General features: G+C 42.3%; 1 protein-coding gene and 1 long non-coding RNA gene across 7 annotated transcripts in view; one reads left to right on the top strand and one right to left on the bottom strand.

Moving 5' to 3' along the window:
* Positions 1-218: 218 nt before the first annotated feature.
* The window catches only part of LOC310758886, a 41,877-nt gene continuing 19,797 nt past the window's right edge, over positions 219-22,298 (bottom strand). The window contains exons 2-5 of one of the 3 annotated variants that reach the window (XR_014546054.1): positions 14,026-16,794; positions 12,960-13,288; positions 11,223-12,485; positions 10,653-10,960 (exon numbers count right to left, since the gene is read on the bottom strand). This is a non-coding gene — a long non-coding RNA (uncharacterized lncRNA). Of the gene's footprint in view, positions 1,546-10,652; positions 10,961-11,222; positions 12,486-12,959; positions 13,289-14,025; positions 17,305-22,298 lie in introns of those variants that run through there. The other 2 variants (XR_014546056.1, XR_014546055.1) reach the window with 2 other exon arrangements.
* Positions 17,586-22,298, top strand: part of FANCL (FA complementation group L) — a 46,660-nt gene continuing 41,947 nt past the window's right edge. For 2 of the 4 annotated variants that reach the window (XM_083605461.1, XM_083605462.1), the window contains exon 1: positions 17,610-17,913. In XM_083605461.1, the coding sequence (XP_083461587.1) occupies positions 17,891-17,913 (23 nt within the window). In that variant the 5' untranslated portion in view covers positions 17,610-17,890. Of the gene's footprint in view, positions 17,914-22,298 lie in introns of all 4 variants that reach the window. The other 2 variants (XM_083605460.1, XM_083605463.1) reach the window with 2 other exon arrangements.

The raw sequence follows: 22,298 nt of genomic DNA, 5'->3' as shown, positions 1-22,298 counted from the left end.
ATGCAGGCTACTGGTTTGATAGCATTACATGCCGTCTCTGAAGACTGCAACCCCACTTCGGCATCATGGCTAGCATAATAATAATAATAATAATAATAATAATAATAATAATAATAATAATTTATTTATACCCCGCCCTCCCCAGCCAAGACTGGGCTCAGGGCGGCTAACACCAATAATAAAAACAAGTTGATTGAAATACAACTTAAAAAACAAGATTAAAATACAACATTAAAACATTAAAATACAGCCTCATCACAGGAGGAGAAAGGAAAAAAGAAAGAGGGGGAGGGAATCAAATTGATTCCAAGCCAAAGGCCAGGCGGAACAACTCTGTCTTACTGGCCCTGCGGAAAGAAATCAGATCCTGAAGGGCCCTGGTCTCATGAGGCAGAGCGTTCCACCAGGCCGGAGCCAGTGCTGAAATGGCCCTGGCTCTGGCTGAGGCTAATCTAACTTCCTTAGGGCTGGGACCTCTAGGGTGTTGCTATTTATGGACCTTAAGGTCCTCCATGGGACATACCAGGAGAGGCAGTCCTGTAGGTATGAGGGTCCTAGGCCGTGAAGGGCTTTAAAGGTCAAAACCAGCACCTTAAATCTGACCCTGTACTCCACCGGGAGCCAGTGCAGCTGGAAAAGCACTAGGTGAATATTCTCCCACGGTAGAGACCCCATGAGGAGCCTCGCTGCAGCATTCTGCACCCGCTGGAGTTTCTGGGACAGCTTCAAGGGCAGCCCCACGTAGAGCGAATTACAGTAGTCAAGCCTGGAGGTGATCATCACATGGATCACTGTGACCAGGTCAGGGCAGGAAAGGTAAGGGACCAATTGTAAGACCATAATAAGACCATCGGAGATGTAAAATACACAAAGCATGCTGGTCCACAACTTCTTGTTTCTGTGATGCAGAAACTCTGAAAGAAAAGTTGGTTTCCGTCGGAAAGCAGGAAAAGTCCATTGCAGCTTCATTTCCCACTTATTATTGGATGCTGATGGCACATCCAAATCTGGGATGAACCATCTAATTTCCAGCGATACGAAGAAGCCCCACTGCCAAGCTCATTTAATCTTTAGAAAAAGCAGGGTTTTATCAGCTTCACTAACAACTTCTTTTTTGGGGCACAATATACTCACGTGGCTTGATTGTGCCAAACACCCGTCTCCTCTAGTTATGTACTAGACATCGTTTAACGGGAACAGCCAGCTTCCAGCAGTGATGTTGGATAATCAATCGTGTCTTCAAGGATAAAAATAAGCCGGACCAAATCTATGGTTTCTTCTTGCTTCCAGTGTGTTTGGGAAACACTGTTAATGAAAAATGAGGCGGATGTCCCCATTGCACATTTTTGGATTACTGTTTGGTGCCATCAATCTGAAGCCTAATGAAACAATGACCACCTGCAGGGGAAGGATATTGTGTCCATCTGACAAACAGCATCCGACTCACTAGCTGGTTGCAAAGACGCAAGCTGGCATCGGCTGAGAAATTTCCTGCTTCTGATCAGGCGTAGCAAGCAAAGTCCCCAACTTTCCCCCATCTCCTTCCTGCGGGGAATCCGAAAGGGAAACTCACTGTTAGCACAAGAGTGGGAAACCTATGGTCTCCCACATGTCGTTGGACTCCAACTCCCATAAGCCCCAACCAGCTTGTCCGGTAGTCAGTGAAGATGGGAGATGTAATCCAGAAACATTTGGAGGGCCACAGATTCCCCATCTCTCTGCTCTACAGTCTCTGTGTGAAATAAGACCCAGAGAATGGGGCAGCTCTTTCTATGCTTGAGTAACGCTCAGTGTGGAAGATCCAGTAGAACTGGGAATGTCTCCTCTTTGAAACCCTGGAGAGCCACTTCCAGTGTAGAAAAAAAGTAATTAGATGGACCAAGGATCTGAAGCAATTATTATTATTTATTATTTATTATTTATTATTTATTATTTATTATTTATACCCCGCCCATCTGACTGTGTTTCCCCAGCCACTCTGGGCGGCTTCCAACAAAACACTAAAATACAATAACCTATTAAACATCAAAAGCTTCCCTATACAGGGCTGCCTTCAGATGTCTTCTAAAAGTTTGGTAGTTATTTTTCTCTTTGACATCTGGTGGGAGGGCGTTCCACAGGGTGGGTGCCACTACCGAGAAGGCCCTCTGCCTGGTTCCCTGTAACTTGGCTTCTCGCAGCGAGGGAACCGCCAGAAGGCCCTCGGCGCTGGACCGCAGAACGACGGGGGTGGAGACGCTCCTTCAGGTATACTGGACCGAGGGCGTTTAGGGCTTTAAAGGTCAGCACCAACACTTTGAATTGTGCTCGGAAACGTACTGGGAGCCAGTGTAGGTCTTTCAAGACCAGTGTTATATGGTCTCGGCAGCCACTCCCAGTCACCAGTCTAGTTGCCGCATTCTGGATTAGTTGTAGTTTCCGGGTCACCTTCAAAAGTAGCCCCACATAGAGCGCATTGCAGTAGTCCAAGCGAGAGATAACCAGAGCATGCACCACTCTGGTGAGACAGTCTGAGGGCAGATAGGGTCGCAGCCTGCGTAAGAGATGGAGCTGGTAAACAGCTGCCCTGGACACAGAATTGACCTGTGCCTCCATGGACAGCTGTGAGTGCAGAATGACTCCCAGGCTGCGCCCCTGGTCCTTCAAGGGCCTTAAAAACTTCCCTAAACAGGGCTGCCTTCAGATGTCTTCTAAAAGTCAGATAGTTGTTTATTTCCTTGACGTCTGATGGGAGGGCAACTTCCTATGTTCCTATATATGTTTTCATTGCCAGGTTAAGTTCTGAAGACCTCAGTACCTTCTCAGTAGTGGCTCTGTCCCTATGTTCCTCTTTTGGTTTGTTACTGTCGTTCCTGCTGGACACAATGGGCCCTTAATGTGATTGAGCAGGGCTTTTCTTAAAACGATTGCTTAAGAAACAGGTTGTTGTTGCTGTTTTTAAAATAAAGGTATGGATATTTCACAATGAAAGCTTCAGAAAGAGGTGGAAGTGAACCGCAGGTGGCTTATCAGCAAATCAGTTATTGCGTATGTTACTACTGTGGAAATTCTAATTTTGGTGTTTTACAGCAATTTTACAGCATTGTATTTTGGAAACACAATGCTTGTTGTTATTGTTAAAATTTTAATAAAAAAATTTTTTTTAAAGAATCATAGAAAAAAATAAAAATCCTAAAATACAGAACAGATGTCCAATACTGCATCAAATTAGTATTCTAAGAAAGCTCAGTGAAACAGAAATGTTTTCAGCAGTGATAACTGCAATATTGCTGGTGCACCAGGGACAAGTCAAGTAACCTTCCATTTTCAGCAGGGAGTTCATTTGCTTCTGCACCTTAGTAGCACTGCTAGAATTTTCAGAATATTACTGCTTGCAAGGGTGCTTCCAGGTTACCTTTTATTGAGCATTAACCCTGATACATTTTCAGGGAGATTTAATGAGCATTTTGTCTAATCTGCAGAGACGTCAGACAAAATTGCAGAAAAGCAAGTATTATCCCGTACTTCCCAGTGCCTTTTCCCAGCCCTCTCCATATCACAAAAACTCTGATCTTTCGGACACAAACCTTTGTTGTACAAAACCTCCCAGGTTGCTGTAATTGTGCAACCTGAATTTCTTGGAAGATGACTGCATCCCATCCAAAAACAGTCTGGTTGCGTTTAGAATAGATTTATGGAAGATTTAGAAAACTTATTGACTAGAATATTTGTGAGAGATTGTATGGGAAAAATACGGAATAACAGATACAATCTTGCTTAAAATGTATATAGGAAGTGCAGTGCATCACCATTATGGTTTTCATAATCAGTTTTTTTTTAAGGTTCCTGACAGCCTCATCCCCAGCACATCCTACTGAATTGGTCCACCTGTATGAACAATACTTAGGATTTATGCTTAGCAGGTGCAGAATTGTTTTGGGCTTTCTCAGTGTTGATGCCTGCTGCAGAGGGGACGCTGGGGTTGCTACTGCTTATTGTAGACCCTGTATCATTCGCCAATACACAAGAAACTATGTGGCAGACTTTGACTGCCATACTGTTTGGTTTTTTTTTAAAAAAATGTAATTAAATTTTTAAAGTGAGATCTTTATGGTTTGGCTCTCCACAACAGAACTGGCACCTCTCCATGTGCATAGACACACTCCCACCAAAGTGCCAATTCCATCTATGAGAAGCGCATGGTTGGTAAATGAAACATGCTTTAGATTTGTAATTGTACATAAAATGAAAGGGTTTAAGGCCAGTGAGTAGGAGAAGGATTGGTTTGAGAAAATATTGAATTATTTGGGCAGCCTTCAATTTGAATTAGCCTGATCCTCTATTCCCATTTCCCTTTCCTCTTCTATGAAGAAACCCTTTCTGGGACCCCTGGTCTTCCCTGGTCTCCTTGCTGGCCCTAGTAGGACCAACTTGGCCAGTTAGCCCTGGTGATCATTCGATGTCTACTGACTTGGTTTTTTTTTTCCCTTCCAAAAATGACCCCTGAATTTTTGAATTTTATTGATATTGATGCTGCATTTTATGTTGTATTCTATGCTGTTTTAAAGACACATTTCAGTCAATGTTTTATATTTGCTGTTAGGTGCCCTGAGCTTGATTTTTAAACAGGGAAGGGTGGGGTATAAATAAAAAAATATTTATTTATTTATTTATTTATTTATTTATTTATTTATTTATTTGCACTCCTGTTTCTGTTGGAATCCTCCAACACCCTCAGCTATTCCTTTTAGATGATGCTTTTTTTCTTTTCTTTTCTTTTTGGTAGTACTATGTTTATTGAATATTGCCTTTTGTTGGTCACCTTGAATGTTTGTTCAAGCGGACAGGGCATAAATAACTGGAAGCGGGCATTATTAAAGCAGGAACAGGAAACAAGCATCTTTGAGCATTTGATGACATGTAGTGGAAATATACTGGGGAGCTGAAATGGGCCCAGAACTTAGTAACTAAGTCCATCAACCTTTTGCATCAACCCTATCAACTCTATCCCCATGGCATGCAAAGTATGCAGGAACTTGACTGTTTCTGAGTGAAACTTTGAATGAGGAGCCTTGTTCATTATGACAGACTTTTGTAAGTCAATGGAAAAAAAGTTTGCTGGATTCTTGTTAATGTTCTATTGTCCTTTTTCGGATAACTCTTGCGCCAGAAAAAATGCCTCTGCTGCTTACATCGTGCACGATCTATATGACTCCTCAGCAATGTTACTAATCACTTTATGCATATTTATGGGTGGGGTGCAATTTGTATATATGTGTGTGTGCCTGTATTTTTACTGCCTTACAATATAGGAACACTTATCTAACCCCCCAGATGCTTATGTTGATTATGCTTAGAAGACGAGGGATAAATAAGGAGGTAGAGTTGCCAATTACTGCAAGATGAAATCTATTATTGCTGGAATAACATCCCCACTTTCCACAATCATACCTTTATATTTTACCCATCTCTCATTTCCTTGTGGGGAAACTAAAGAAGCTCAGCGTATGTGTACTGAAAAGCTAATGTCAATAGACCATTTAGAGCATGGTGTTGCCAAGCATGTAGGATGAGTTAGGGAGAGGTACCAGAGGAAGCAGGTATTAGTTGGAGAAATGTCCAAACCAGCCCCTACAATGAGAGCAAAGAAAGAAAATGATGCCCGTTCCCATTTATCAGAACTATCTTCCGTTTTAGATGCCGTGCTCCCTGGGAAATGAGTGTTGTCCTTCCAAGTACACGAGATTAATTGGCAGTAATTGAACACAGTTTGGAGGCTAATTATGTAAAAATTGATATTAAAGAATACTACCAAATTGATGGAGTTTAGCAGTTCATATTTAGTTTTACAAATTACATGAGTTGAGAGGCAGCAGTAAGAAACAATAAAAATCCACTGAGAGCTGCTAAAGCAAATTAAGGTTTACTAGTCCTTTGAAAGACAAATGATCCAAGCGCTTGTAATGTAGGGAGGGCAGTAAAAATTGTTCCTGACATTTACTATAGATTTAAAATATCAAATGGTCGCAGATGCCATATGTTGAACACATTTCATTTTTTTCCCCTCCCCTTTGAGGGTAAATGCTGCTTTATTCCAAAGGACAGCAAGGAAGGAAGAAATCTGAGACAAGAACTTCTGGATCCAGGTTTCTGGTGCTGCAACTGAAATATCTTAAGATCAATGGTTTTCAAACCATGTGTCGAGGAAAGCTGGGGTTCCTCCAAAATTCATCAGGGGTTCTCCAACAAGAAAGTCAATAAGAATAGAGTAGCATCTCTGAGGGAGGGACCTTGGCTCAATGGCAGAACAGAAGCTGTCGATTTAGCTCTCCCAGCTTCAATCTCCAACATCTCCCATTTTTAAGAATGGGAGGTGACAAGAAAGAACACCAGATAAACACAGGCAGAGTCATTGTTAGCTGGCATAGATATTAAGTTCTGTCCATTTGACTTTTTTTTAAAAAAATTGCTCCTTGCTTGGTTTTTAAAAAATAATAATAATTGTTGGCCTGTTTTAGTGTGCTGTATGTTAAACTTGTGCTTCTTTTTCTACACACTTGCAAACCACCTGGGAATCAACGTTGATGGAGTGGAACATAATTACTGGCAGGTGCTCTCCCAGGTCCCAAATGCCGGCATTTTCCACCATTCCCCTATTTCCTTGAAAAAGACCAACTCCAACTCTCATCAGCCCTGACCAGCATAAACTAGAGAGCCATAAGTTTCCCATCCATGAATTAAACTAAAGAATCATGCTATTATCTACCATATAGGAGAGATAAATTGAGAGAGGTGCTATCACCTGCCATATGGAAAATGGCTATTACTTATTTTTATAATAGCCTGACTCGGTGGCTAAAGAATAGAAGTTGTCAGCTGGGCTCACTCAGTGCATTCTATGCACCTATGCTCAGGCAATTATATCTCCCCTACCTGTCCACATGTAAGGAATTGCGAGCTGCGGGAAGGTATGACATGGGTACAGCACATCCACAGACTGAGATGAAGATTAAACCCATGAGCACAGCTCACATTGACCCCAAGGGCCATACTTAACAGAAACTCAATGGGGAAGTGGTTGTCCCATTAGGGTTCGGTTGAGCACGTAAGGAGAGCTGGGTGGAAATAGCTTCTGGAAGAGATCTCAAGTTACTGGTCAGTGCAGTTATTATGCAGGCAGGGGCATCAGCCAGTCCTGTGTCAGGAACCAAGTGGAAAACACTGGTGGACAGAGACAGGCACTTCAGCACCCTGGACAGAGACAGGGAGTAGGTTACTTGTTCGTAAGAATGTAAGAAGACTACTCTTGTGCTTGAATCCTACTTGCATGCTTTCCCCAGGCATCCGGTTGGTCACTATGAGAACAAGGTGCTGGACTAGATGGGCCATTGGCCTGATCCAGCAGGCTTTTTGTGTTTTTATAAACATGTATCACAATACTCCAGCACTTCAGGAGGTCAGACTCGATAATCCAACTCTACAATTCTAAGTCCCTAATCAAAATGCAACACCGTTCCATCACATCAAAGCATTTTATTGTGTGACAAAAACACATAATACAGCCATCAAAATAATTCATCTACATGTACACTACATAACACTGTACATTCGTGCTACACAAAATTAATCTAGTTCAGTTGGTAGAACATGAGATTCTTATGGGTCATGGGTTTGAGCCCCACATTGGTCAAAATATTCCTGCATTGTATGGGGTTGGGCTTGATGACCGCCGTGGTCCACTCCAACTCTACAAGTTCTATGATTCCATGATACACAACCTCCATATACACCTCCCCAAACAATCTCCTTGCACCCACCACATCACTCCATCCACTCCATTCTTGCTTCAGTTAAACACTCCAATAATGAATAACAATAACAAGGATCCCAAAAGAAAAGATAGACAAGGACTGGAAGGTGTTTAAAGGATATTTGCAAAATCGTATTGAAAAATCAGAACTCCTATTAGAATAAATAAGTCCCGTTATAAATACTGAAATACTAAATAAGATGGATAACAATGTGTAACAGAAAAAGAAGCAGAAAGTTGGTTTAAAAGTGTGTGAAAGAAAGTAATAGAAGTGGAAAGAAATTGCAATTGAGTAGATTGGAAGTCTAACAAGGATGGGGTGAGAGGTGAGGGATGGGGGTGGGAAAAGGAAATATGTGTGGAATTGAGTGTGAGTATGTATGAATATTTTTAAGGACTGTATGAAATGTATGTTTGTATATTCGCAATATGTCTGTATTAATGTTGAATTATTTTAATAAATTAAAATTTATTTAAAAAACAAAAACTAACCAATAATTTGGTGGAGTAAACTTGTGCCACTGGCCTTCCTTATTTGCTTGGCCCCTTTTCTGATCTATCAGAGTCATGACTGAGGTAGGCAGCACAACAGAATTGTGTTATGAGGGGTTTTTTGTACTTTTATTGATTTGTCTTCTGTGGATCCTCTGTAACTTAAGAGAATATTCTGGGCCCAGTATTTACTGGGTGAAATGAGGGCTATTGAGTCTAACCAGCACACCATACAAACTGTTTGTATATGTCTCTACAGGGGAAGATCAGTGACAGCAGACAAGCAAATCTGGAAGAAATGATCCCGGTTAAACAGTATGCGGGCAAAGGAGATGTCACTGAAGGCAAGTTGCATTCCTTCCTTGCTGTAGGTCTAGGAGTGCTTCCTTCATCCAACACTGTCCTCATATGGTGAGATTCCCTACCCGCACCACCACCAGAAGCCAATGACATGTAAGGTGGGCACTGAAACTCACCATCTCACAGAGGGTGGTAGCCAAATAAATTAATTGCACCAGCAGAATAACTTCGCCTTTGAAAACGGAAGTTTCCCTCCTCTCCTCCTCCTGGGCAAATCCACCACAGGTGGTTGTGAGAACACCCCAAACAAATGTAGGGAGTGTGGATGGGAAGATGGAGGCAGAAAGTCCCATTGCATAAGCAGAAGTTGTTTCGCTCTTCAAGGAGTTACTTAGTGATACTTTGGATCCAATACAATGTTTTGTCATGTTTTAAGTGCTCCTAGGGGGAAGGAGTTGGGACGCGGGTGGCGCTGTGGGTTAAACCACAGAGCCTAGGACTTGCCGATCAGAAGGTTGGCGGTTCGAATCCCCGTGACGGGGTGAGCTCCCGTTGCTCGGTCCCTGCTCCTGCCAACCTAGCAGTTCGAAAGCATATCAAAGTGCAAGTAGATAAATAGGTACTGCTCCGGCGGGAAGGTAAACGGCATTTCCGTGCGCTGCTCTGGTTCGCCAGAAGCGGCTTAGTCATGCTGGCCACATGACCCGGCAGCTGTACGCCGGCTCCCTCGGCCAATAAAGCGAGATGAGCGATGCAACCCCAGAGTCGGCCACGACTGGACCTAATGGTCAGGGGTCCCTTTACCTTTACCTAGGGGGAAGGAGAGGAACAATATTTCTATAGTTCAATAAAGGTCTGTATAGCTGAGTGGCTAAGCAAAGACTACACAAGACTGCAGAATCAGGCCATTGCAAACTCCAGCTCATGCAAAACTTGTCTGAAACTGTGGCACGCTGCTGCCAGTCAGTGTGGACAACATGAAGCTGGATAGACAAATGGTGTGACTTTGTATAAGGCAGCTTCTCATGTTCTTTTCAGGGAGTATATTCACTATTACAGCCATGCCAAGCTTTGGTACTAGTGAAGGAATCAAGTCTGAAAACTAATGGTATAGAAGAAAGACAATTACTTTATTTAATAAAAGCCTCAGCGACATGCTTTTTAAATTAAAAAAGAAACAAATATTAGAAGTTTTAATAAAAGAATACAATGCACGGTTGAATAAAAGATCTGTTACGGGTAGACAATTTTTGCCTACTAAAGTAGCTGGAAATTTTACTGCTAGCAAAAACTGGATGATGGCTTTTATTGGCATGAGATGTAGGACAAAGAAAAACTAACGAAGTTATAGGTCCCAGCACTCTAGGAAAAGTACATGTGCCATGTAAAAACTCCATGGAAGCTGAGAGAGAAAGCAAAAGCCAAGTCTGACCAGATGGTAAAATTGGATGTTACTGAATGACGTCATAGAACAGACTGATCTGTATAATGAAACCAAGCAAGCCAGAGGTTTTTTTAGAGTCCAGGAAGACATGAATGGAAGTGGTGCATGAAAGAAAAGCACTCTCCTTTGAGAATGCTTTTGAGGACATCATGTCTAGACTCCAAATGTTAAGAGGCTTTTCCATTTTGAATTCAGACCGAAGACTATAGCAAGCCAAGCTCTGGGGTAAATATGCTGAATTCTGTGCTTCCTTCCAACAACCACTTTCGTGAGGCAATTTAGGAGTGTATCTGAAAGGGGCACCTGGAAACTGTCGGTTGAGTCTATCGGTGTCTACCCATGCAAGGAGTCCAGCCCAACAGGGATGTATCCCTGAAGAACCTATAATGCCTGAGAGAGATGTTCTCTAGCCAGAAAGGCAGGCAACATACAATTTGGCTTTTAGAAGACATCTGAAGGCAGCCCTGTTTAGGGAAGCTTTTAATGTTTGATGTATTTTAATATTCTTTTGGAAGCCGCCCAGAGTGGCTGGGGAAGCCCAGCCAGATGGGCGGGGTATAAATAATAAATTATTATTATTATTATTATTATTATTATTATTATTATTATTATTATTATTATTCTAGGGCTTGAACCTAGAACCTCATGGCTGAAAGTCAGGCTTTGACTTGGACTATGTGCCCAGACTCCTCTTCACAGAAGGGGATACAGGTGAGGCATGCAAAATTACACCTTGTGATTGGTAGGCTGTTTGAAGCATCAGGAATGGCTAGGCCAGGCATGTCCAACAGGTCGATTGCGATGGTAGATCACTGCCTTTTTTTTGTACTGGGTGTTGATCGCAGTTGCTTGGAAGTTGGACATGTCTGGGCTAGGCCATAAGTTCTTGCCTGGTGGAGAGAAGTGTCTTAGTCCTGGCACCAGATATCACAGTCCTGTGGTCTGAAGGACTCAGTCTAGCTGACCAAGGCCTCTGTCTGCTCCTGACAGGTAAATCTCACTAGTCCAAAGCACATAGCCAAAGAAAAAGAAGTAGAAAGTCAGGCAAGAGTTTGATACCAAGGACAACAAAGCAGGCCCTTACAGAAGAGCAAGAGCAACTGCTGCCAAGCCTGCCATTAGCCTTTTCCTGCTTCTTTAAACAGGACTGCTGGGAGTTCACTGGAACCAAACCCGATACTCCGCAGTTGTCAAGACAAAGTGCAAGGCAGGGGGTGAATCTCGATGGCCACAGGAGCTGTCAACCAAGTTGCACAACTGTGTGCTAAGACTTTTGTATAACCCACATTCCCAGTTTGTTCCACTTTGGCTGTGTGAATGGATCAGCCTGCAAGTCAGCAATATATCTAATAACAATGGGCTTATAGTGCAATAGCAATGGTGCTTTTGTCTAATCAGCAATCCAGCCCTTTCTTTCTATCAGGTTGCATTTTTCAAAACATACCATCAGTATCTTCTTCTTCTTCTTCTTTTTAATATTGTGGTTTAGTTAGAAGCCTCTTTATTTTTTAAGACTTATTTTACTGTAGCATTATCACAGCTTAATTTTCATGCAGTTTAATCACATTGGGTTATAAACTAAAATATCTCGGTACTTATGGTAGCATCTAGTGGAACCTACCCATTTGCTCCTTTTAGTACCCCTGACTCATCATCTTACTCTATATTCATTCATCAGTGTTTTAACAACCGTTCTAAAAAATGTGATGTGAAAGATAATTTGTCTAAACATGCTTGGCTTTATTCTCTCTCTCTCTCTCTCTCTCCCCCTGTGTGTGTGTGTGTGTGTGTGTGTGTGTGTGTGTATGCACAAAACCATTGGGGCAGCATGCTTACTAGGAAGTAAATCCCACTAAACTCAGTGGGGACCTACTTCAGAGTAGGAATCAACTGCAATTCTTTTCATTCTGTAGCAGTTTCCAGCTTTGTAGTTCTTCCATTTATCCTGAAAACAACCCTAGGAGGTCGATTGTGCTTAGAGCCTGAGCTGTCCAAGACCACCCCCAGCTGAGAAGGGCTTTCTGGCTGAGCGAGGCCTGGAAAAAGAAAAACTCCTACATCTAAAAAAGTGAACACACAATCCACCACACTGCAGGGTCATGGACTTCATCACACAATCCATTTTTTCCCTAAATAGATCTTCAGAGAGAGAGAAAATGCATTCAAAACACCATCATTTGAAATGCTGCCACAGTCTCACCTCCTTCCATCAGACAAAGGGGAAAGGGATCATTTCTTCCAGTCCCCCCCCCCACTTGCAGGCTAAGCACGGGGAACAGCTCAAATCTAGGAGTTCCTTCACTGCCTTCTCTCCCTACTGATTCCCAGAAATTTTCCTCCTCTCTTTCTTGAGAAGGGGAATAGCTCAATAGCACAGCATGAGCTTTGCATGCAGAAGGTCCTAGGTTCAATATCCAGCATCTCCAGATAGCTTTCCAGGTCTGAAATCCTAGAGAGTCACTGTTGTTGTTTAGTCGTGTCCGACTCTTCGTGACCCCATGGACCAGAGCACGGCAGGCACTCCTGTCTTCCACTGCCTCCCACCGTTTGGTCAAACTCATGCTGGTAGCTTCGAGAACACTGTCCAACCATCTTGTCCTCTGTCGTCCCCTTCTCCTTGTGCCCTCCATCTTTCCCAACATCAGGGTCTTTTCCAGGGAGTCTTCTCTTCTCATGAGGTGGCCAAAGTACTGGAGCCTCAGCTTTGTGATCTGTCCTTCCAGTGAGCACTCAGGGCTGATTTCCTTAAGAATGGATAGGTTTGATCTTCTTGCAGTCCATGGGACTCTCAAGAGTCTCCTCCAACACCATAATTCAAAAGCATCAATTCTTCGGCGATCAGCCTTCTTTATGGTCCAGCTCTCACTTCCATACATCACTACTGGGAAAACCATAGCTTTAACTATACGGACCTTTGTTGGCAAGGTGAGTCACTAGAGGTGTGGAAACTTTGGCCCTCCGGTTGTTGAGGGCCTGCGGCTCCCACCACCCCTTGACCACTGGGGATCTCCCCTGAGCCATTTGAAGCTAGATCCCTAGATTATGATCTTGGTTACACCTTGCTCAGTTACCTGGGATGCACATGCCATAGGGAGAACTGGGGGAAGAACTAAACAAAACATTTGCAAGTGGATTCTATTTCTGCATTGATGATTCTTTGAAAAGCCTACGTAAGTATACAGACAAAGGAATTCAAAAGCTACCTGGAGAGTTCTGGCAAATGAAAGAATAAAACTTGAAGATTGGAATGCTGAATTTTAAACCTGGATGAGAGAAAATCACTTTAGTCTGATAACCGGATTACGTAGAACAAAAAAAGGAGAGAAAATTAAGAACTGAAGAGCATAAAATTAAGGTGGAATGCAATTTGAACAGTAAGTACATGATGCAGGCTTTTATATTCATCTCCCCCTCCCAGTGTCCAACTAATTAAAATTACAGTCAAAATGAAAGAGACCAAACTTGTAAATATCTTTTTGCTAATGATGTTGTCTTTTTAATCATCTTCGCATTCAAAGACTTTTCTTTATTCATTTAGAGCTTTACAAATCAAAAATTGTTTTGCTCCATTTCTTAAAATATTTTCTCTTAAGCTATGAATTTGGAATTTTTCATGTGATTTTCTGGGTTTTTACAACTACCCTTGTGAAATCATGTATTGTATCAATTCACGGGATCTTATTTTTGCTGCAGAATATATTTTGTACATGATAATGGGATTTAATTCAAGCAACCTTATTCATTTAGGAAGGTCAATCCATCTGCTCATATTATTCATATTTAAGATGCACTTTACATAAAAATACAACAATCACAACCCAGTATTTTATCTGAACCACATTTATCATACATACACGCACAATATACAAAATAAACAATGATTACGTAATGGAAATGTGTTGAAAAAACAATGCTGATATGCTACTGGAATACTGTAACATTATTAAGAATTATATCACACAAGTGAAGTAATGAATAGACAGAAACTCATTTCACTTACAATGTGCCTTGTTCAACATCTTCTCTAGGTATAGATTGGAGTGGGGAAACCTTCTTTTAGTCCCTTTTAGTTATATCCCTGGGCTTCTACTGAAGAAAGGGTGGGGCAGAAGTGCAATAAATAAAATTATTTTTGTCACCCACACATTCCAGTTTCTGGTTTCTTAAACTGCAGTGCCCGTGAACTGGACACAGTATGCAAGAATGAGGTTTGACCAAAGCAGAATAGAGTGTTACCTTTACTTTTCATGATCTGGACGCTAAACAGTGGTACCTTGGTTGTCAAACTTACTCCATTCTGGGAGTCCGTTCAAATCCCAGAACGGTTCGGAAACAAAGGCGTGGCTTCTGATTGGCTACAGAAGCTTCCTGAACTCAATCGGAAGCCGCAGAAGCCGTGTCGGCCGCTTGGCTTCCCAAAAAACGTTCGCAAACCAGAACACTCACTTCCGTGTTTGAAGCTTTTGGGAGCTGATTTGTTCCGACAACTAAGCCGTTCGACAGCCAAGGTACCACTGTACTTCCGTTGATGCAACCTATAACTGCATTAGCCTTAATAGGTGAACTAATACCAGTGTACTGGAAAAAGCAAAGATCACCAGTGTCAAAGCAATGACTCATCAACATCAACTTCATTGGACTGGTCATGTTGTGCGGATGCCTGATTATCGTCTTCCAAAGCAGCTACTCTATTCCGAACTTAAAAATGGAAAGCGTAATGCTGGTGGTCAACAAGACTGTCTCAAGGCAAAACTTTAAAAAAATGTAGTATAAACGCCAACAATTAGGAAACACTTGCCTGCGAGCGCTCCAATTGGAGAACAGCCTTTACCAAAGGTTTCATGCACTTTGAGGACCCTCGAACTGAGGATGCAAGGGAGAAACGTGCTAAGAGGAAGACACGCTTGGCAAATCCACACCGTGATCAACTCCCGCCCGGAAACCAATATCCCTACTGTGGAAGGATGCGTGGATCCAGAATTCACACTTATGGACTCATTGTCAAAACCTTGTTTATGGAAGACAATCTTACACGGCTACGAGTGATCGCCAAAGAAGAAGAATAGCAACCACATCACCCTGCTGAAACATGTCTGGCTTCTGGCCTACTAATACGCCCAGATCCTGCTCACATGGGCTGCTATCAAGCCAAGTGTCACACATGATTTTATTTGACAATTCTTCCAGTACAAATGGACTTCCCTCTTCTCTCCCTGCAGCATCTTCCACCTGCTCCAAAGGACTACGGGGTAACCACCGAAAGGGATTTGGAAGGTGCAGGAGACCTGCAGGGAAAGGAGAAAGAAAATCCCATTGTGCAGGCAGAAGCCTTTGTGCTAATGAGACAACTTCGTTGGGATACAATGCTATATGCCAAACTTGGCATTTATCTGTGTTGAAATTAATTTCGTTTGGCCCAGTTCTACATCCTATCTTGAATCTATTTTTAAAACACAAGAACGGAGAGATTTACAGGCAGTAGTGGAAGCTTTTCTTCTTCTTTTTTTATAAAAAAGATGCAGTTATGATGGTTTAGAAAGATCATACTGAGGATGAATTTTTAAGAAGGGTGGGAACAGGCAAACAGGAATTATGAGCCAAAGCTCTATTTTAGAGATTCAGACCACCCCCGCCAATCATTTCTGAAGGGGAAAACCTTCAGCGGACAGTCTGGAAAACCTCCGAGTATTTTCAAGGTTTGAAAGGGATTAACAGCATCCTTTTGGGCCTTCCAAATCAGTACAGCATATGGATTGGTCTGGTCTTCCGGTGTTGTCAATGTCTGTAATGGGAATATTTTTTGTAATTCAAGATGTAAATGAGGCATTAGAGAACCTATGTACTTTATGTGTAGAAGATAACTGATTTATATGGTTGCTTTTGGACGCCTGCCAGGAAGAAATAATTCTAGGGAGCCAAGATCGTGTTTTGCATATGTGCGCAGATGAAAAACTCAAGGCCACTTGATGTTATTTTTAGAGAAAGAGGTCTGAACATTGGAATAGCTAGCAGCATGCAGGCCTGTGCGTCCTCCATGATCCTTTGCTAGCGCAGAAATTCTTACAGGAGACAGAATTCAGCATCCCTGTGAATCCTAATTTTTTTTTTTAATGGAAAGAGCAAGTTTCTAGTCCCTATAGCTATGACAATTGGCTTAAAGATGTACAGGCAACACCTGATGGAACCTCAGAAAGTGGGGAGCAGTGGAGTTGGGTTAAGAGAACTTTGTGCCTGAGTTCAACACATTGATTAAAAAAACCCAACCCCAACTAAATACCTGGTCATTTTCTGCCCTTTAATCTATTCCCTGAAGTGGGCTATCTCACTCAGCCTAACTGGTCAAGAAATTGCCTTATATAGAGTCCGGCCAATTAGTCAATCTAGTTATGCAAAGAAACATAATTCCCCAAATCTAGATTACGGCAGGGTTGCCATATTTCAAACAGTGGAAAAGTTTTTAAGGATAATCGCCAAAAGCGACATGGGTTGCCATACATCCGGATTTTCCCGGACATTTTTAACAATTTTTGGGCGGACACTGCTTCCGACTGCAGTATTCTGGATATGTCTGGGAAATTTCGGACGTATGGCAACCCTTCCGTTCTTAACCTGAAACTGCTCTTAACCTGAAGCACCACTTTAGCTAATGGGGCCTCCTGCTGCTGCCATGCTGCTGGAGCACAATTTCTGTTCTCATCCTGAAGCAAAGTTCTTAACCTGAAGCACTATTTCTGGGTTAGCGGAGTCTGGAACCTGAAGCGTATGTAACCTGAAGCGTATGTAACCCGAGGTACCACTGTAATAATTTTTCTCTAATTAAACACATTAACTTCGCCGTCCCAGCGAAGTCCAATAATTTTATCAACCATTCCTCCACAGTAGGTGGGGTTGGATATTTCCATCTTTGCGCATATCACAGTCAAGCCTGTGCATGCCTACTCTGAAGCCCCATTGAGTTCAATGGGACCTACTCCCAGGTAAATTGTGTATATAAGTCGCCCTTAATTCAAGGAGGCCTGCAGTTTTTACTTCAGTTATCTTGATATTTTTCATAGGTGTGTGTGCATATTATATATAGTATTAACTTTCCCAATGTTTGTTTTGAAGTGATTGTTTTTTTCTGTATGTCTTTAATTGTTCTCATTTTTCTCTGTAAAGCAGCCTTGAGTCCCTGTCAGGGGAAAATGTGGGGTATAATAATAGTAATAGTAATAGTAATAAAAATAATTTCTTATTAGACGTGTGCAGGGCTGCACCGAAATACAGCGCGAGCCTATATTTAACTACAGCCCCGCCAAAAAGTTGGCGGTAACTTATTTGTCACAACTGGTGACTGACTCAAAATAAGGCGTGGCTTTTCCCCAGCCCCGCCCCTCCACTCTCCTCCGCGCGCGCGTTCTGCCCAATCACAGTTAGCGGCGGGAGGCACGGAGCGGATTCGAAACGAAACAGATTTCAACCGTCCCTGACAGAACGCAGAACGGGGCGCGCGGTGGGCGTGACCATCAGTGACCCCGCCCCGACTTCCTCCCGCTCCACTCTTGGCCTTTTTTTCGAGCTGAGAGGGAACGGGTGCGGGGCGCGCGACATTGTCACTCGCCTCTCTCCGGGCCACGCGCATGCGCCGCGCCGTATCCTCCCTCAGCAAAGGGAGGGGAGGAGAGAGATTGCGCCTGCGCGTTGTGGTCGAATGGTTCGGCGGCGGTTAAGAAAAAAAGTCTGCGCGTGAGGAGAGTGAAAAGCGAGCGGGCGGGAAACAGTAGTAGTATTAATAATAGTAATAATAATAATAATGGCTGCCGGTGTTGGGTCGCTGCTGCGAGAGTGCCCGCTCCTCCTGCCCCAGAACCGGGAGAAGAGCGTCTATGAGGGCTTCATCACCGCCCAGGTACTGAGGCGCTGCACGCCCCCCCCCAACACACGGGAAAATGTTTAACGTGCAGCTTTACCTGAGAGTAAGGTCCCATTTGACCTCAGGAGACAAGTGGCAGGGGTGGTGTGAACGACCTCGGGGCGGGGGGAAAGAGAGAGGGGGCTTACTCGCTACTTTTCTCCTCACAACAATCCATAGCTGCCAACTTTTCCCTTTTCTTGCGCGGAATCCCATTCGGAATAAGGAAATTTCCCTTGAAAAAGAGGAAATGCAACAACCCCGCGAGGTTGGCCGGGATCTTCGTGGCTGCGGGAGGATTCGAACCCGCGTCTCTCGCGGCATCGGACGAGGGGAAGGCGGAAGAGCAGGCTTCGTAAGAAGCTTAAAAGTCGTGGGGAGCATTTCTCTGCCTGAGAGCCGCTGGTTTCTTCAGCTTGGTGGTCGCGGATCCAAGGCAGGTCGCCATGGATTCCTGCCTTAGAAGAATCACAGGATTTGAAGGGGTGTCCGAGGGCCATCTAGTCCAACCCCTTGCAGTTCAGGGTGGTGGCCTGCCTAGGGTTGGGCTAGATGACCCCTGTGCCCCATTTCCAGATTTACAGTTCTGATTCTGTGCAACAGGAGCACCCCCCCCCCCAGCATGCGTGCCCAGGTACAAAGCGGGTCTCAAAAAGTTGAAGGTACCTGGAAAGTTCTGTGTTGTCATTATGGTTTAATGACATTGTTGCTTATTAAATTTATCAGTCTTTTTTGGGGGGGGAGGGATTGCCGCAGCAGCTCAAAGCGACTTAAAATATTTTGAGGGAATTCATTCAAGATGAGCTCGCCCCCCCCCCCCAAAGCATCTGAATGCAAATCAGAAATAATCATCATTTAGGTTAGATAAACAAATTGCCTGATCTGATACAGTGGTACCTCAGGTTACAGACGCTTCAGGTTACAGACTCCGCTAATCCAGAAATAGTACCTCGGGTTAAGAACTTTGCTTCAGGATGAGAACAGAAATTGTGCAGCGGCGTCGCAGCGGCAGCAGGAGGCCCCATTAGCTAAAGTGGTGCTTCAGGTTAAGAACAGTTTCAGGTTAAGAACAGACCTCCAGAACGAATTATGTTCTTAACCCGAGGTACCACTGTATATGATTGTAGTGTGGCACCACCTTTGGAACTCCCTGCCTGTTGACATTAGGCAGGTACTACACTGCCTTCAGAAACCTTTTCTGTTTGGGCGGAACTATACAGACACATGATTTGGTTACATATCTATCTTTTAAAATTTGTTTTAGATGCTGTATTGTTTTTTGTTTTTTACCAGTTTTAGAATGTTTTAAATACATTTTTAATTCATTTTAAAATGCATTTTTATAACAGAAGTTTTTGCCACCCTAGGTTCCTTTGGGAGGAAGGTTGGGATATAACTTAAATAAATACATACATTAGTACTACTACTACTATGTCTTATTAGTTGCATCTCACAATCCAGTTTAACAAACAAATATTAGTAACTTTCACAGTACGGTAATAATGATGGGCTGGATGGACAAGTAGGCTTCCTATAACTAGAGCAGGAAAGAAGAGAGCTCTTGTTTAATTTTCAATTTATTTATTTGTTATTATTGTAGTTATTTATGCTCCACCTTTTGGGAATGCAGATCCATTCTAGGCAGTTTACAAATACATTAAGCTACATTTTAAATAACCACAGTTAACAATGCTGTTAGTGTTAAAATGTAGTCTTGCCTGCCAAAAGGGTGGTTACAGTTAAAAAGAACACACACACACACACACACACACTCTCTAATAAAGCCCATGGAGAGAAAGGGATACAAGTCTGAGGATGCCAGAACAAAGAAGTGAGCTGCAAAATAAGTTCTTTAACCAGTTGCTGCCAGGCTGACCTTCCTGATGGTTTTGACTGGATAGAAGTGCTGCAACTGACCCAGTGGAGCTCGACCCCCTGGCTGATGTTGGAGGCTAGAGTATGCTTCCTTTCTGTTCTGTAGTATCAGGGCAAATGGAGCAGAGCCGCCTTCTGTAAGAAAGATGCAACAGAATGAGGTGGCAGAATGGACTATATCTCTTCAAACTGCATTAAAATTGGGGTGAGCTTTGCAATTGAATTCAGTAGGCACAGGATTCCACCCTTAAAATCGTTAATGCACTGACAGCTGTATTATCTGAAACAGAACTTTCTTGAGAAATTATGTTTAAGCAAAGGAGTAGCTGGCTGCACACAAGTGCTGTCGAATGTACAAAGAGAAGATAGGGAAAAAAGAAAGCAACACCCCTTCACCCCCAGTTAAAGCAGAGTTATCAAAGCTATTTTATATCTAGAATTTACAACATTTGCGTATGGCACCATATTTTTCTGTAGGAGATTTTCTTTTTAAAGGTGTTTTTTAAAGTACCTTTCAGTACTTTAATGAAACACTGAATCATAGTTATTTGACCTTTACAAAAGGTCAGAATTACATCTGCTTTTTATTTTATAAAAAAGGCCATTTAAATGTAATAGAAGTGAGAGTTACAATATACTATGAAGGTAAAGGTTATGGGGTACATTAATTGTGTTTCTGTATTCTTCATTATGACAGTTTCTTGAAATGTCCGTTCCTTTGTACAAATGCTGAAAATAATTAATAACTATGATAACTGCTTCTAAACTTAGTTAAAATACTTCCCTGATCAGAGATTTATGAACTGTGTTGGGGAGACTTGACACCTTCATTTGTTTCCCAAATTTGGCCAATAGCATCCCTTATTATGATACTTAATTGAAAGAGTACAGTTACACCTTTAAGATGAACTGAAATTATTTTACTGAAACAGCATGAGCTTTTGTAGGCAATTACCTACTTCATCAGATGCTAGAGTGGAACTGATTAGAAATTAGTCCTTATTAGAAAGAAGATCCTTTCTGCCCATGACATTTCACACTGCTTTAGCCAAGACAAAATGTGTGCTCTGGGGAGTCCTGGTAACTTGCTAAAAAGTGAGTGCAAACTACAGGCCCTGACCAATGCAAGTCATGAAATTATTAACCAACTTTAGTTGATTTTCCAGTTAGAATGTTAGACCACATGGAACCACACAAGGTTCAAGAAAAGACAGAATTTTTTATAGCTATTTCTATGTATGGACACTATTCTTCTCTCTTGAGAGTGAAGAGAGGAAGGGAGGCAAATACACCATCAGGGCCTCTGCCAGTCCCTCTGTGAAAACGAAGAAGAGTGCTGGGAGAGGGAGTCTGTGGTGTTTTTTACCATCTGCTGACCACTGGATGGGAGAATTGTAAGCCTCCCTGACTGCCTTGTCAAAAACCCAGTGTATCAAATAAATAAATAATATTTGCAACCTGCAAATGCTCTATTATAGGTCATTCAGTGGCCTACAGCTCTAGCACATCATAGGAAAATTAAAACAAGATCCTGCTTTAGCTTCCATGCAAATTAATGTGTTTTCCCATTTGTGGAATAGTCTACATGGAATTCTATATAGTAAGAGTGAACTCATTCTCCATGAATGGATCCAAATGTGGTCAAAATGGTACCTCCTATGTATAAGAGAAAGGTGTCAGAAGACTTGAGGGAACCCCATGGTATGCAGACCTAGAGAAAAGCTTCAGGGGGCAGGAAGAGAACCCCAAAACAGTCCAGTAAAGGCTAAGCAAATGCGGAATGGTGCTGAAATATAGCATCCCAGAAGAGGGCATGGCTGACTGGCTGCATCCTTGAACAGTGAGGATTCTACATGTATTACTTGGTTGCCCAGCATGGCTAGTATCCTAGGCATGCGTCTTAACCCTTTGCATCTTTTAGATTCACTCCCCCGGTGGTTCTGAAAAGCGGGAGGGTTTCATAAGCATGTCAGAAGAAGCAAAACTTGGTGTATGCTAGCTGCCCTTGCTAGTAGAAAAACTTGCCTTCAATGACTGGAAGGCGTAAGTATACTAAGTAACAACATAAGGAAAGACCTGCCAGAAAGCTAACAGTAACTGCAAGCATGCATATTGGTCAACTCTAATTGAATTCATTTTTCCAATTTAACAATTGTTGTTGTTTTTTTATAAGGTATTTATTAAGATTTTTTTTAAGTATTACAATAAAAATGAAAAAAATAGCAAAAATACATAATAAAAATAGTTAAAAACACACAGATTTTCCATTGCTTATTTTCCTTTAGCTTGTTTCCCGGACCTCCTCATACCTCCCTTTTTTGTATTCCACTTCAAATTGTTGGTTCAGCAAATCCTTACCATTAGATTTTTACCTATTTATAACCCTTTTTTCATATTCTCTTAAAGCATTACAGCTGGAAACCACTTAATTTCTATCCAACATCATTCTAACATTCATTAATTTTACAATATTTCTGTAGATAGTCTTTGAATTTCTTCCAATCTTC

This window comes from Podarcis filfolensis, assembly GCF_964270895.1.
Source record: "Podarcis filfolensis genome assembly, chromosome: 3".
NCBI lineage: Eukaryota > Metazoa > Chordata > Lepidosauria > Squamata > Lacertidae > Podarcis > Podarcis filfolensis.
The sequence above is the reverse complement of the archived record's forward strand: the minus strand, read 5'-3'. Positions and strand labels throughout refer to the sequence as shown.